This window comes from Microtus pennsylvanicus, chromosome 9 (genome assembly GCF_037038515.1).
Source record: "Microtus pennsylvanicus isolate mMicPen1 chromosome 9, mMicPen1.hap1, whole genome shotgun sequence".
NCBI classification, from domain to species: Eukaryota; Metazoa; Chordata; class Mammalia; order Rodentia; family Cricetidae; genus Microtus; species Microtus pennsylvanicus.
The window spans coordinates 12,169,665-12,186,152 of NC_134587.1; the positions used below are offsets into that span (position 1 = coordinate 12,169,665).

General features: G+C 36.7%; 1 protein-coding gene across 2 annotated transcripts in view; it reads left to right on the top strand.

Annotated features, from left to right (window-relative positions):
- Positions 1-16,488, top strand: part of Tlk1 (tousled like kinase 1) — a 102,140-nt gene that overhangs the window by 58,304 nt on the left and 27,348 nt on the right. For both annotated transcript variants that reach the window (XM_075984931.1, XM_075984932.1), the window contains exons 4-8: positions 2,846-2,921; positions 6,520-6,566; positions 9,534-9,629; positions 11,436-11,525; positions 12,601-12,693. In XM_075984931.1, the coding sequence (XP_075841046.1) occupies positions 2,846-2,921; positions 6,520-6,566; positions 9,534-9,629; positions 11,436-11,525; positions 12,601-12,693 (402 nt within the window). The remainder of the gene's footprint in view (positions 1-2,845; positions 2,922-6,519; positions 6,567-9,533; positions 9,630-11,435; positions 11,526-12,600; positions 12,694-16,488) is intronic.

Genomic DNA, 16,488 nt, shown 5'->3' on the forward strand with positions numbered 1-16,488 from the left:
ATAAGGTGCTATGTCTGCAGTTGTGGGTAGCAGCAGCATAGGTTGTCTCTCTGTAGGTTAATGCCTTAGCTCAGCTTTCTATGTTTCCTTTAGTAATTTCTGGACTACAACCTATTCTCTCTGCAGGCATAAGGTTAACAGTTTGAAAATTGCAGTTAGATTCTAAACTTTGTCAGTGATGTGCCTCTGTAGTGCCTCTGAGTTTCTTCACATTTTCCTCATAAATTGTAAGTCCTCAAACAGGCCTGTGTATGAATGAATTACTTAGAGAATTGATAGTGGTAGACTTCATTGTATATTTTTGTTTTGTTTAATATCAGTATTGCTTACATTATTTAGATCTAAACCCAACAAACTAGTCCACACACATTTGTGTTAGGGTTGCTGGGGGCCTAAAACTATGTTCTGTGACACACACATGCACGCACACACACACAAGTGTGTTCATAAATAGAAAATGTTTTGCACACTCTACAAATTACTTGCAAGCTTACTAGGGCATTATGACACATAATTGAAGTTTTGAAACATAAAACGCATGGACATATAGGATGAATAATTAATTATATTGTTGACATAAAAAGTCATTGTGTGCTAAGTTATACAGCAGGTGCTGGGTTCTAAGTGTATTCCTTAACCAGTCCCCACATTCCTGTGATGCTGATGGTATTGTATTTTAGATTGATAAGAAATAGATTTCTGATGTACATAATAGATGAAGGGTTTATTAGTCTATTCAGGACTTATGGTACCTGGACTATTAACATATTATATTCTGTACAACTCCAAGTATATCCACAAAGTGAAAGATTTGCACACGGGAGAAACTTTAGGGGATCCCAGAAGGAGAGAAGGTCTGCACTCAGTAGCGATGTTCACTTTACAAGCTAAGCGTGCCATGGCCTCACAGTCTCTGTCTCTCACTCACTTTAGACAGTGCTGAATTTTTCCGCTTGTTTCCACTCCTTTGTACATTATAGTTTAAAGATTTTAGACTTGTCTTTTTTTTCTTCCCTTGTCATTCCTCAAACCCCCCTCTCATTTGAGATGAACCTTGTGGCTTTTCTTCTTTACTGTAATCGTGACTTCACTACTCCACCTACTTTAAGTGAAGTTACCCTTTCCTCAAAGGTATATTTCATTTCCTCCTACTGAGAAATTGTGTTCAGAGGGGGGAAAGCCTTTATAAGTACTACTTTATATGCCTTTCAAAAATTATCTTAAATATTCTTATTGAATGTACTGTGTAATGAATTTTTTCCCAAATATGTGTGAGAATTTGTATATAATATACCACCATCCCAGCTGTCTTGTGATAACTGAAGTGTTAGCATTTTAATGGTTTGCACTAAACAAATCTGTTTGCCTCTTGTGAATACATTACCCTTTCTCCTCAGAAATGTAGCGGTCTTAGCCTGTGTAAACCAGTGTCCTTGGGGTAAACCAGAAAATACTGATTCTATTATTACTTTCAGAATTAAATTTAAATTTTTTTGTTTGTTTAGCCAAAAATCTAAAGATAGAATTCAGTAGGCTCTTGATGTGCTTTACATCCAGTGTGACGTTAACTTACTCTGAAAAATCTTATTTTCTTAGGTGTTAGATACATTTGTTGTAGGCTGGGTGAGGTGATCCACACCTTTAATCTCAGCACTCAAGAGGCAGAGGCAGAGAATCACTGTAAGTTCAAGGCCAGTCTGGTCTATGTAGCAAGTTCCAGACCAACCAAAGTTACATAGTGGACCCCTCTCCCCACATATATATTTGTTGGCATAGATTTTTAGACGAAATATTAATAAATTATTATTGGAACACTTGCTTTCATTTTAATACAGGGTTAGGATTCTTCATAAAGATGTTAACAAAAAAAATTGTTTGTTGTAGTACTCTAAAAGTAGATTTACAGGGTTTCCTTAAAAATCTATGGATTGTAAAGTAAAAAAAACTGAAGAGATAATGTGTGATGGGTAGGTGTGTAGTTATGTTTTGAAATACCTTGCCATTAATTCATTTAGTTTTTGATTCAGGGCATGTAGCATGTCAAGTAGAGAATTTGGACTTTAGAATTGCACAAAACTAAATGTGATTTGAATTCTGATATATAGTACTAGTAGTGCAAACCTTGAGTAAGTTATTAAGTAGTCATTCATATATTTGTCTAGTAATAACTACATGCTAGACCCTGTAGTGAGAGGGGAGGTGGGAGAAGATAAAATATTTATCTGTAAAAAAAAAAAAAATCAAAGTTGCAGCTAGAAGTTTTGGTTCAAGTCTTTAATCTCAGCACTGAAGAGATAGAGGCAAGTGGATATCTGTCTCAAAAAACAGTATAAACCATACTCAGATTATGGATTATACAAAAACATGTGATCAGAGTTGATTTATTGGCCATTCTTTGCTCACCCTTGGTTTAGAGCATAATCTATGTGCTTACTATAATTGTTCTTGAATAATAATTGCCAAGCATCCAAGTGAATGGTCTCTTAGTTTGGGTTGAGTATGTCAGTTTGTGTTCTGTCCCTATTTCCTCACTGAAATTTACTTTTTATAGACAAAATATTTATTAGTAGTAAAAAAGCAGGAAACAGTTAATTTTCCTCTTCTTCACTTAAGAATATTAAGGGCTAATTCTCAGATTTCTCGTTTTCCCTTAAGCCAAATTCTGTAAATGTGAACTCTAGTTATAACTTCTAAATAGATTGCATGTCAGTGATTTCATTTGCATCCTGTGAGCACTGTTGAATGCTTTATTTGGCCTCAAAAGTAAAGATGATTTTTACATTGACAGTAATAATTTTGCATATTAAGACCATAATTTAAAATTTTGTTAACTTATTTTCCTTAGACACCAGAGAAGAAACAATCTGAGTCATCCAGGGGAAGAAAGAGAAAAGCAGAAAGTCAGAATGAAAGTAGTCAGGGTAAGCAGACGCCATCTTCCTTCAGAGACTGTGCACACTTGTAATGTGTTACTCTAATTTTTAACTAATCGGGACTGTAACTGTTGCATAAGTGCTTTGTGGTTTGCAAATTTTATATCTATTATATATTCTCTGCATTTACAATAGCTAAGGACTGTACTTCACATAGAAATAAAAGCAGGCCTTTGTACTGTAGGTAGTTAGCTCATGGTTACTGTATAGAGACTTTAACATTTCCTTGTCGTTCATTTGGGCCTAGAATCTGGTAAGCATTTCTTTATTTTCTTTACTTTTCCTTTTTCTTAGGAATTGCAATATGAATAGCTTTTTGTTTTTAAGTACAAGTTTTATATCTCACTTTAAAACAAGCAACCTATTCTCTTCTTTATTAAGAAAATAGTTGCAAGAATAATTACACTACCTGTTTTTTGTTATGCCCATTTCATCCTTTTATATCTGCTTTTTGTGTTATAAACTTAAGTTATTTTTATTAGGCTAAACATGATCTCTTCTAAAAATTTTCTTTGTGAGTGTAGTGTATGTGCGTGGGTGTTTGCAAGTGAGTGTGCTTGTGCATGTGTACAAAAGAGAGTGTTGAGTGCCAGGGTTCCTCTTCCTCTGCCTAGTTCTTTGAGGTAGGGTCTCTTCCTTGAACCTAGGGCTCATTTTTCTTGCTTGGGCTGGAAGCCAGCAAGCCCCAGTAATCTTCATGTTCCCACCCTGCTTGGAGTGAGGTTACAGGTGTATGTAAGGTGTCTGCCTTGTTACGTGGGTGCTGGGATTCACCAGTTCTGGGGCGTGAACATTAATTCACATTATAACAATAAGAACTTTAGCCACTGAGCCAGCACTCCAGTCCAGACGATACGATACTGATACTACTATTTTGGGGCCTGAAAAGATGTACAGTATAACGTGATTTTATACGTAGAGTTGCATGTTTTGGAGCTAGTCTTTAGCCGTAAGATCTAGGCTTATGAGCTGCTTTACCATTTACATGTTGCACTGAAATCAAAGGGTGTATTACAGCAGTTGTCTGGGAAATGGAAGGGCTTCGTCTACGGCCTTTTAAGGTGTAAAGTGTGTTCAGCCTCGCTTTGTAGTTGCTCCCTTTTTTCTTGTATTAGCCATCCAACCTGTGGTTAGTGGGCATGGAACTTCTTCATTTTAAAGGTACATTAACTTATTTCAGCAACAGACTGACAAGATCTTAAAAGTTAATCCCTAAATAGGATGAGGCTTCCAAACTGGTTTAGTTAACTTGTTAATGGTTTGTGTTTTAGGAGCCATGGTTAAAGGCACTCCACCAAGCCTGACAGCTTGAGTTCCACCCTTGGGACTTCTATGTTGCCACATGTGTACTGTGTTTGCCACCTCCCACTCCATGCACTCCCAAACACTAAATACATTTAATAAAAAAGAATCCAGGCCATTTATCTGTCTGGTCTGCAGTCCACAGAAATGCCTGGTCTTCTGGGTGAAGATTGTTGCCTAATTAGATCTCAGCATCTTTTCCTCACTGAACATATGTTTTAGAATGACACTGGCTTATTGTTTTTCCTTCCCAACTCTCCTTAAAGTGACCTTCAAGCCCAGAAGTAAACTTTTTGACTATGTTAAGTCATGTTTCCATTCCATAGCCAGTTCTATTAGTAGAAATACTTAGTGCTTTTAAGAAATCAGACCTGTCTCTGAAACTGGTAGTGGGGTAATTTTCTCCTTAATCATAATGTACTTTGGAGGAATTGTTCCTGATTAAAATTAGACTTAAACGAGGGAAAGAAAACATGGAGGGGGGTCTATATAGGAGCAGGTTCCTCTGGAAATTCAATATCATATATATGGGAAAGGGTATAACATAAAAATATGGGTTCATTTAGTAGAAAAGAATTAGGGAAATAGTTTTTAGTTAGGCAACCCAAAACATCCCTTCTTCATTAAGACTCAGAGTCTTCAGGGATGTTACCAGGGACAGAAAGAACATTCCATGGGATGAAGCCTCTGCAATCCAGCTGACTGCTAAAAAACAAAACAAAACAAAAACAACAAAACAACATTGTATGAAACTTTTATTAAAATTTCTGGAGAGCAGACTGGAGAAATGTTAGAACACTAGCTGCTCTTCCAGAAGTCCTGAGTTCAATTCCCAGCAACCACATGGTGGCTCAGAACCATCAGTAGTGAGATCTGGTGCCCTCTTCTGACCTGCAGGCATACACTCAGGCAGAACACTGTATACATAATAAATAAGTTAATCTTTACAAAAATTTCTGGATAGCAACTGTTTCCCAAGCCCTTATTTAATTTTAAAAAAATCTCAATTTTGTTTAAGACTGTTGGACCTTAAGTATAGAGTTTGTTCACAATGCCTGGCACCTAAGATGTATTTGTTACGCTAGTAAGACAGATCTCAGTGCGTTGTGGCATTTGCCTCCAGACATGTCTAAGTTTTATTCCTAGCACTCACATGGTAGAAGGAGAACACTGATTCCCACAAGTTGTCCTTTAGCTATCAAGTGGCAACCGTGCAGGTGTGCACACATACTGTGCACAAACACAAATTAAAAAAATAACATAAAACCAAGAGTTAAGGAAACTAAATGAGCACATAATAATAAGTCAGAATTGAATTGATGTCTATTTATGTAATGCAAAGGTTGACTGATGTTACTAGATTTTCTGTTTACTCCTCGAAGAAGTCATGTATTCTCCACAATTAAAATTCAAGAATGAACCCCTCCTTCCTAAAGCAAAAGGAAATACAACCTTTCTTAATAATAAAATTTTTAAAACTAATGGAGAATGCATTTTAGGTCAGAACATGTAAGGAACAGTATGACCTGTGATGACTCTACTTATCAATATGGTCATAAGAACAGTTATTTAAATACAGACTTTGAAACATATAAGCTGCAGCAAATACATTTTGGAAAACATAGTGAGACCCTAAATCAAAAAAGAAAAGCTGAAGTAAAGAAAAATCAAAACATTTTACAAAATAACATTGACAATAAATATGTTGTTCTTTGCCCAAAATGTTAGATTTGGGTTTGTATCAACTGAAGCTGAGTTATTATTATTATTATTATTATTATTATTATTATTATATTATTTTTATCATCATCATCAAAGTGTTAAGTTTGTCAGATAAAGTTGCCACTATCCTTTTCAGTTTATTGATTATCTTTTCTGAGATTAATAGATACTAAACAATATTAATAATGTTTTAAATACCAAGTTCCCTTTGTTGGGGAGGTGGCCATGGGGCTCTGTGGTAGCAAATGCTTAACATATCAGAAGCCCTGGGCCGAGCTAGGGAAAGGAGAAAGGTTGGGTGAGAAGGAAGTAGGAAACCCTTAATGTTATTTATCTTTCAGTAATTGGTACTTTCATAAATTTGCATATATCTTAAAATGTAATTTTATTAAATTTTATAAATTTATAAAGATTATTATTGTTTTTATTACTTATCATTACCTTACTAAAATGCCACATACTTTTAAATTAAATAAATGTGTTTTAACTTGTCATTTTTCTTTCTTTGATGGGAGATAACCATGACTGGCTTTTAAATCTATACCTTTTGTTTTGTTTTTAGGAAAAAGTATTGGGGGACGTGGCCACAAGATTAGCGACTATTTTGAAGTAAGTTTGTTGGGAATTATTTCCGGTTCCTAATTCAGTATAGTTCTTCTACAAGCTGAAAATCATTTCTTTGAAGCACAAAGTCAGCTTTTGAGAATAATGTTGGTATTGTATAATTTTTCCTTTTTTAGGAACAATAAAGTTTCAGAGTGCTTCTTCCATACTTGTAGGTAAAGGTAGCTGCTAGTTTTTTGTTTTCAGCAGGGGAACCCCAGATTGAACTGGGGTAACTGCAGACAGAGTAGACCCGCTGTTTACTGTTTCTATCATCATGGGCTTTCTCCTCTCTTGGCTACAGTGAGCTCTGTGGATGGAGATTAAATAATTGGTAGGGATGTGGCTCTGAAGATGCACTGAAAAAGATAGCTATGCTTTTCTTAATCTAGACTATTTCCTTGCTTCTGCATACTTTTGGGTCCCAGTTTCTATTTGAAAAGATTGATTTGCTTGTTAAAACAACAAATGTTACTTCTTCAGTAGAAAAAGATGTCTTCACTTGAGAGTGAGAGCAGAATTGGCTGATCAGGACAACAGCTAAGTTCAGACAGCATTAAAATAAAAATCCCCCAAAGTAGTTGTGGTTTTTTTTTTGGGGGGGGGGGGCGGAGGAGGAGTTACAGAATCCAGTGTAAATGTTTCTAATCCGAAATTATCTACTGCCCTTTAGTTGACTTGAGCCACTCACAGTGAATATCATTAAGAACTTGTGCTTGAGGGTAGGGATAAATAATCAAATAATCATAGTCTCTGGAGTGCCTACTATGTACTGGATGATAAGCTAAGCACTAGATTGTTGGGAGTCGTCTAGCCTCGTCTCGATCAGCATGCTACAGGGCAAGGCATCCGTGGAAACAGACTAGTACTCCATGGGACAGCATAGGACTTCGCAAAACTCATGCAACTTGCAGGCTCTTTTCTTTCTCATTTTATTGGTGATTCTTTGGGTGGTTTTTAGTTTTACTTTGTCAGTCATACATGTAATAGCTGTAATTTTCCCTGGAAGTTCTGCTCTTTCTCAAATATTTTCCCCAAAGTTTCAGCAAGGGGTTAATGCTTTTCAAATCTCTTATCTGGAATTTCTAACTACAACTCACAATCCTGGGAACTTTTCTGGCTCAGTGGAGACAATTTTGAGAAAACAGCACTCAGAGCATTAACCCTGTCTCACCGTCTGGAAGGGGGAGCAAGGCATGCAGACAGAATAGGAAAAAGCCTCAGGAATGTGCCTGGTGCCAACTGCGGAGAGTAGGTTCCCTGGACAGCAAGCATATAGAGTCAATGATAGGATCTAGTATGATCCAATGGGAAAAATATAGTGTAAAATATCGGATGGAAAGATCATCTTTACCATACATGGGAGCTCATATTGTTAGAAGTATGATAATAGTGGGATGGGAAAAGAGCACCTTATCAAGTCTGCCTTTTACAGAGAGACTGAGACGTGGTACCCTCTGGAGGAAAGGGAATTTATAAAAGCATATCTTGCAAACATAAAAGAATTGTTTTGAGTTTGAATTTCTTGTCCTTAAAGCATTGTGCCTGTCTTCTTTTTTTTTTTTAAAGCTTTGTAACCACAAGTAGCTGCCAGCTGACATCAGTGCTGCAAGAGCAGGATGTGTCTGGCTGGATATTTAGTTAAGCCTGCAAAAATGCTGAACTCTATGTCTAGAAGAAGGTTATTCAGGAGCTGGGAAAGTGTATTTGGGGAACCATAAAGGGGAACAATGGGACTTTTTATAATGCCTATAATGTAGTTCTTAAACTATGATGTATAAAAGTCAAAAATAAGAGCCAAAAATCAGGCTGTTCATGTCACCCTGGTAAGAAAAATTCTATTTAGATATAAAGACGACTCAAGCTATTTGGGGCCACTTGAGTACAGTCCACCTGGTAGTCAGATTTTTTCCTTGTGCCAACACTCCTTCCCTGTCTAAGGACCTGAATCCTATTGGAGGCTGGACCCCAGCACTAGATGAAGTGAGTGAAGAAAAGTTCTTGGGTTGTAGGAAGTTGTTTAGTAAACACACTAGCTAGTTCCCATTTCTGCCATTCATAACAAACTTAAGTTAAAACTTAATAAAAGATGGCTGGACAGTGGTGGTTCACACCTTTAATACCAGTACTCAGGAGGCAGAAGCAGGATGGTCTCTGTGAGTTTAAGGTCAGCCTGGTTTACAGAGTCAGTTTCAGGACAAGCCAGGATTGCACAGAGAAACTTTGTCTCAAAAAACCAAAACAATAATAGTAATAATAATAATGATAATAGTAACGATATTAGTAAAAGATGAAGTAGACAATAAACTACTAAGAGCAACCAAGCATCAGTGGTCATGGCACAGAGGCATGAACTAGGAGGAAAGTGCTGTGGAGAAGATTGTTGACTTCTGTGTGCAACAAAGGTGTGAACTCCATAAGAAAGAAAGGGATTTGTAAAGATTTTGTTGTTAGAGGGAAAGGACTTGTCCTATACAATTATATTATGTACTGCAGTGAGTATTTGGAGCACCTAACATATCTTGTGAATAATGACCTAAGGTAGTTGTGTTCACTAAAATCATGTGAAAAAAAAAATATATATATATATATTTAAATTCTTGAGGTTAGAGACTTACTGGTTTTCTTTAAAAGAAAAATTTATAGGAAAACTACTAAGCTTTGGAGGAAAAACAAAGAAATATGTTCATTTTGGGGGTGATTTGTCTTTGAGTGGACCACAATAACAAATCAGAGTCAGAAGATAAAGTAGTAGGCATTGTTATATGATGCAGTCTTAGGCTTTGTATAGCTGGACCCATTTAAATGACTTCAATTTTATCTGAAGCAAAGTATAGTTAGGTCTGGGGATGCAGACCATCTGTGTAAGACCCTGGGTTCACTCCCCTGTACCACAAATAAAATAAGGTATATATAAATTAATTCCTCAGAAGTCTAAAATAGCAATTATGCTTTCCCAATTCTCTTTCTCAGTACCAGGGTGGAAATGGCTCAAGTCCGGTAAGAGGCATCCCTCCTGCAATCCGTTCTCCGCAGAACTCACACTCACATTCCACTCCTTCCTCATCTGTAAGTTTTTACTAGCCAAAGATTTTACTAGGCATTGTCTTTGTCTTAGAGGTTATTTATTGTTAATAATTTATAATGTGTTGTTTTTGTTGTTAACTTTTATATAGTTGTATTTGTGTTTTAAAAGAGAAATCACTTCATGAGTTGAATTATCTTTAGTGGTATGATTCTTCTGGAACTTTTATTGTTGAAAGTGATTTTTTTTTTATTTTTTAGTCAGACATTGTGTTGCATGCCTGTCATGCCTGCACTTAAAAGAGATGAAAGCAGGTTGTATTAGGAGTTTAAGATGGGGCTGGAGAGGTGGCTCAGTGTTTAAGAGCACTCTGGCTGTTACTCCACAAGACCCAGGTTCAATTTCTAACATTCACATGATGGCCTATAAACATCTATAACTCTAGTTCCAGGGAATCTGATCTCCACAAGTACCAGGCACTAATGTTGTGCACAGACATACATACAGGCAAAACACCCATGCACATAAAATAAGTAAGTAAATAATTATACTTTAAAAAACAAGAACTAGGCCTCATCAGCTATAGAGAGACTTGGAGGCTGTTGTGGGCTACTTGAGACCCTGTCTCTGGATTTTAAGAAAATGAGTTTCTTAGACTGAAGCTATTCTGAATTGACTAAATGTATCCAGTAGTGTTATTCTATTAAGAAAAAAAATTCTGTAGAGCTTGTGGGAGCTAAAGTAAGTGCTGTAGCATTTCTCTCTGTATTCAGTTGTTAATTTCTGATTTTTAACTTTGTTATTGATTAAATTTCTTAACATAAAAGCAATCATGAATCATTTAGGGGAATTCTTAATAAAAAGTTCGTTTAGCATAGGAGAAAGATGATGTTAAAATTAGCTTGTAACTTTAAAAATTTGTTTCTAACATTTTAAGACAGAAGTTTTATGTGCATTGTTTTGCATCTTAGATTTTATTTTTCATTTACTTGGAAGTTGATTATTTAACCAGAAAAATAAAGTTGACTTTTAGTATTTTGAAAATGAGTTATAAATTCATAAATTATAAAAAGTAGAACTTATTACTCAAGTACCCTTTTGTTATTTTCTATATCCTCTTCTACTCCTTGTCTGTAAACATATTTCGTGTGCTCACACATTTTGTTCACTGGGATCCTGTATGTTGCCATTTTCAAAGGAAGGCTGAAGATTCAGCTTTGAAAGCTGAGATAGTATTGATAGTGTTGCCATCCACTGCTTTCTTTTTTAAACTTATGACTACGTAAACTGTAAAACTCATTAATAGATATGATTTCAGAGGTCTATGACCACGCATTATTAGTCTAGCACTAAGAAGTCTGTTCAGACCTTTTATGCTTGATTTCTTTCTCTCTTTTTTTTTTTCAACTCCCCCTCCCTCCCTCCCTCCCTGTTTGTGTAAGACAGGACCTCACTGTCGCCATTTCTCGCCTGGGACTCACAGAGAGCTACCCGCTTTTGCCTCCCAAGTACTGGGATTAAAGATATGAGCTACCACGCTCAGTGATTTCTTTTTTTAGTGAGGATAATCTGTTTAATATTTTTGTCTCAGAATGATTTGGCTATACCTTGTTTATAAAGCATTAAGGTTTTATGGATCTTGAATGTAAGCTCCCCTTTGGTTAAGGAATGTATCATTTTTCACATTGGGCCTCATGTAGGGAGGAACTCAAGAATGCTCACTGGTTAAATAGATGATAATAAAAAGTTTTTAAAAGGTATTATAAGATAAAAATCTTCAGAAATGTTATTGCTTAGTAGAAACTTTTATTTTTTTAACCTAAGGTAGAAATTTTAACCGTATTTTCTAGGTTCGACCTAATAGCCCTTCTCCTACTGCATTAGCTTTTGGGGACCACCCTGTTATACAACCAAAGCAGTTATCCTTTAAGATCACTCAGGTAAGTCACTGTCATTTAGGAGATTTTGGCCATGTTTATTTTTTAAAATGTTTATAGTTTGTTCTGAATATAATTATAAAGTAAAATTCAGCATAAGAGCTAACTTACTGAACTCAAATGTTTTCAGGGCAGAGGAAGTGAAGTATCATCTTAGAACCCTTTGTTATGCACTTGAGCAAATGTCTCGGGCAATAAAGCAGCCAGAACAGTCACCCCCTGTCAGCTTTTGCTCACTGAATGGTTTCCCACTTAATATCCAAGTTATCTTCATGATGCTGTCGTGTGATGCTCATGGTAGAGTCCATTTCAGTGTCTGTATGATTACACTGCTTAGAAGAAAAGCACTTGGATTATATTAGTGTCATTACTACTATTAACGCTCAGTTTCATTAATTTTGAACGCAGATCACACTTTTTGTAGGGGTTGTTTTTTGTTTGGCTTTGATTTGTGGTACTGGGGTCCTGTGCAAGTGAAAAGCAGATGCTTTACCACTAAGCTGAATGCCTAGCCCATACTGTCTTGTCTGTCTCTTTGTTCATTTGTTGATATATTTATTTTTCACATATATCAGTTTCTGGCTAATGCATTTTCAGACTTGGAATTGAAGAGTGGGTCTGTGAGTTGAGCAGTGTATTTCCATGAAACTTCCTGGGCCGCATACAAATTATTTTGCACATTTGAACCGTTCTTTGAGCTGGGTATAGTGAGTGTTTCAGGCCTTTAATCCCAACACTCCCAAGGCAGAGGGATACTGATCTCTATGAGTTCAAGGCCAACCAGATCAAAACATGTCTACCGTATAAATATGAACAGTTTTTGCTTGTCTGTTGTAAACAGTCTAAACTGATTTAGCAGAGTAAAAGATTCTCTAGATCTTTGTATAGTGCAAAGCATTTGTATAAGAACTTTGATCAGTTATACACAAGGTTTTCACATTTATACTTTATACTAAGGTATCTGTTTACATACCACATACTGCTTTTCTCTGCTGTTTGAAGTTGGTAAAATCTGCCTTCACATTTATGTGTAGTAGTGTATATGATAGAGATAATAAAGTGGCTTTCTTTCATTTAGACTGATCTTACAATGCTGAAATTGGCAGCATTAGAAAGTAATAAAAACCAGGACCTGGAAAAGAAGGAGGGTCGAATAGATGATTTGCTCAGGGTAAGTAATATGTCATGGAGGGGAAATTATGTGACTTATTTTGGCAACAGTGAAACTATCGAGAAAATAGTAAATGTGGCAAAATGTTCTGTATTTTAAAACAGTAAGCTTCTTCTAGTACTATTTGTATTGTTAGTTTCTGTCAGCACCCACACACTTGTATACAGAGACACATTTCTAATTGAAAATGCACACTTTGGATGGGGGGCAGCGCGTGTCTTTAATTTTAGCACTTGGGAGGGCAGAGGCAGATGTATCTCTGTGAGTTCCAGGCCATGCTGGACTACAGAGCGAGTTCTAGGACAGCTTGGGTTACACAGAGAAACCCTATCGGGTGGGGGGAAAACTAGCTTTATACATTCTTTATTTATTTACCCACCAGTCAGATGCTCATTTACTGTTAAATGGTTTATTGCTCTCTGCCTGCCATCTAATACCAATGAGGATGGAATTACTGCCATAGTCCTGTGAAATTTTCAATGGAAACTTTAATTTCAAAAATAAATTCAGGAACTGGTGGATAAGAGCACTTTTTACTCTTGCACAAAGTCCTTGGTTGGGTTCCCAGAACCCACATGGTGGCTCACAACCCTCTGTAACTTCAGTTCCAGGGCATTTGAAGTGCTTTTATGGCTTCCTCAGGCACTTCATGCATGTGGTACACAGATATACATGCAGGCAAGACACTCATAAACATAAAATGAAACTACAGGTATGTAAATAAATAAATCTAAGCTGTTAGGTAAGTAACTTAAATCCAACAACACGTAAGTTGGATCCCCAGAATCTACATAAAGGTGGAAGGAGAGAACTGACTTCACAAAGTTGTGAATTGTACACAAACACTGTGGCATGTTCATTCACACCTCAGACACACATACATCATTCACACATACAATAAAATTTAAAAATAACCTAAAAGTATACTTAGAATGTGAGTAAGGCATAAAGCAGGATTTCTTGTCCCTTGCTGCTCATTAGGATCACCAGGCAAAAGTACTAATTTTCAACTCTACCTTGTGGAGTTCTGATTAAATTGATGTGATGTAGCTTGGGTGTCACATTTCTTACTGGTAACCACTCTTCTGGCATCAGTGATACCTGTGTTCAACCTTCCTTTGTGTTTTTTTATTATTGTGGTGTCTCCATCCATCTCCTTTGAGACAGGGTCTCTAATTGACCTAAAACTAACAATTAGACTAGAGTAGCTGGCCTTTGAGTCCCTCGAATCCTCCTGTCTCTCCTACCCTGTACTGGAATTACAAGCCTGTACCGTGAGTTCTGGGGATCAAATTCTGTTCCTTGGACTTGCAAGCACTTTGTTGACTGAGTCATCTTTGAACCACTGTGCATACATTCTTTTTAACACTTGGTTGCTTGTTGAAATTATCCTGTGTGGGTTCTTTGCTCGAGCATTGTCTTCATTTGCACCCACGTTGATAAGTAACATAAAAGTAACTCAATCTGTTCATTTTCATTGCTGTGGCAAAATACATGAACAGATCAACTTAAAGGAAGATTTATGTTGGTTCACAGTTTTCACTCATTTTAGTCAGGTTTCTTGGCTTTGTTTTCCTGGGCCCATCTACAGGAGCATCGTGGTGGGAGGACGTAGACATAGCAAGGGGTACCTGTAATAGAGCATTGCTGCTTACTTCATAGCTGCCAGGAAGCAGAGAAACAAGTGGGTCACAGACAAAGTCTAAATTCAGCCCTCCTCCCAGGGATGTAATTCTTCTACAGGACTCATTATTAAAGTCAGTTTATTGGTTAATCCTCTGATGAAGTAAAAGCTGTCGTGATCCAGTCACCTCAAGGCTGTCATCCATCATTAGCTGTCAGCCATCCCTTTAAAACACAGCCTTTGGGGGCTGATTTGATAGACTCAAACCCTCAAGCTTTGCTTTGTTCCTTCCAGTTTCTACACTAAGACTCTAAGGAGTATACCATAATTTGCATGATTCTCCCAATTTTGGCTGGTGTTTTGTTTCTGATTTTTCTAATACAAAGAATTCTGCTAAGAAATTCTCAATACATGTCTCCTAGGGCAAATGCAAGATTTTCCTCTATTGTAAGTATAGGAAACAAGACAATTGAGAACACAGAACATACACATTTTGTACATTATAATACCAAAATTTCCCCCCAAGTGATTGTGTTACTGTAGCAGAACTATGGCTCGTCTGTGCCATGTCCTGGTATGGCAAGATTGAAAACACCATTCGTTCTTCCTGACAGCGTTATGACCAGCTGTAACCTGGTCTTGTGCTTTTGTTACACGTTCCTGTTAACTGATGAGTGTTCAGCATCTTTTTAAAATAATCAGTTATTTGTCTAGTTTTCTGTGAAATAAATAGAGATACAGTGTCTCATAGCTTAGCTGAGACTGACCTTGAATTACTGATCCCCTTTGCCTTTATATCCCAAGTGCTAGGATTTGAGATGAATGCCATCACACCCAATTTTGGGGGAAGGGGTGCGTCGAACCTGTGCACCTGCGTGCAGGTGTTAGAGATCAAACCCAGGACCTCTCCTAGTTTGTAGTTTTTAGGGGTGTGTTTTTGTTTTTGGTATGTTGGCTTCTTCCACTTTGTGAGATGTCTTTTTATTACTTTGTGTTGTTTTTTTGTACATCATTGATGATTATATATGTTTTTACATTACTAAATATCTTAGGTTTATAGTTTATACTTTGTGTGTATTAAATTATTATCAAAGATACCAAAAGAAGCAATTTTAAGAGTCTAAGGTTGTTCTTCAGTGTACAGTGAGGTCATGAAAGTGAAAGAGAGCCAGGAACGGGTAAGAAGGAAAGGGAGAATGTAATTATAATCTCAAAAATTTTTTAAAAGTAAAAAAAATTGATCTTTCAGTACAATTTTTTGATTGAACTGGAATTGGTTTGTATATTGGTATAGTGTGAAAATAGGGTTTCATTTTAATTTCTTTCTATATTGATAACCAGCTATCCAGCTGAATTAAAAATTCATTCTTAAATCTTATTTCCATATGCAGTGCTCCTCCTCCTTGTCCCTGTCCCTTTATTCTGTTTTGTGTATTCCTAAATCAATACTCAGACACTATTTTAATGCATCGTAGTAGTCTTTGTTGGTAACACAATATAAATTACATGAAGGGGCTGGAGAGATGGCTCAGCCGTTAAGAGCACTGCCTGCTCTTCCAAAGGTCCTGAGTTCAATTCCCAGCAACCACATGGTGGCTCACAACCATCTGTAATGAGATCTGGTGCCCTCTTCTGGCCAGCAGGCATACATGCAGGCAGAATATTGTATACATTATATATACATATATATTATATATGTATATATTATATATAATATATATAAATTACATGAAATAGAAATGTACTTTTGGAAAGAACAAAAGTAATAGCCTTTTGGTTTTTGTGTGAATAGCCTAGACTTGTGGATCTTAGTTAGTACCTAGCAGTAGCAGAGGCAGCATTGCTGGAGAAAGTGAAATTCCCAGGCTCTCCTCTAGAACTTGTGTTTCAGAAAATTTGTGGGGTGGGTTATCTGGGCAGACCACAAGAGTAATTCTCTTCCTGTAATGGCAAACTAGTTAGACTCCCTGGAATTAGAGAGAGGCCTCTCCTCTTTGAGCCTATAGCTGCCTGCAGAGCGAACAGAATTAGTATCCTATTCACAGCAGGCTGGAAGTAGTTAACTGATCAACAAATTACACTCTTGTCCCGGTTTAGTAGAGAAAGTGTTGTGAGAGACCAGGTTGTGTGAGAGAAGAAAGTCACATCCTCTCTTAAATGTGTGATGCACA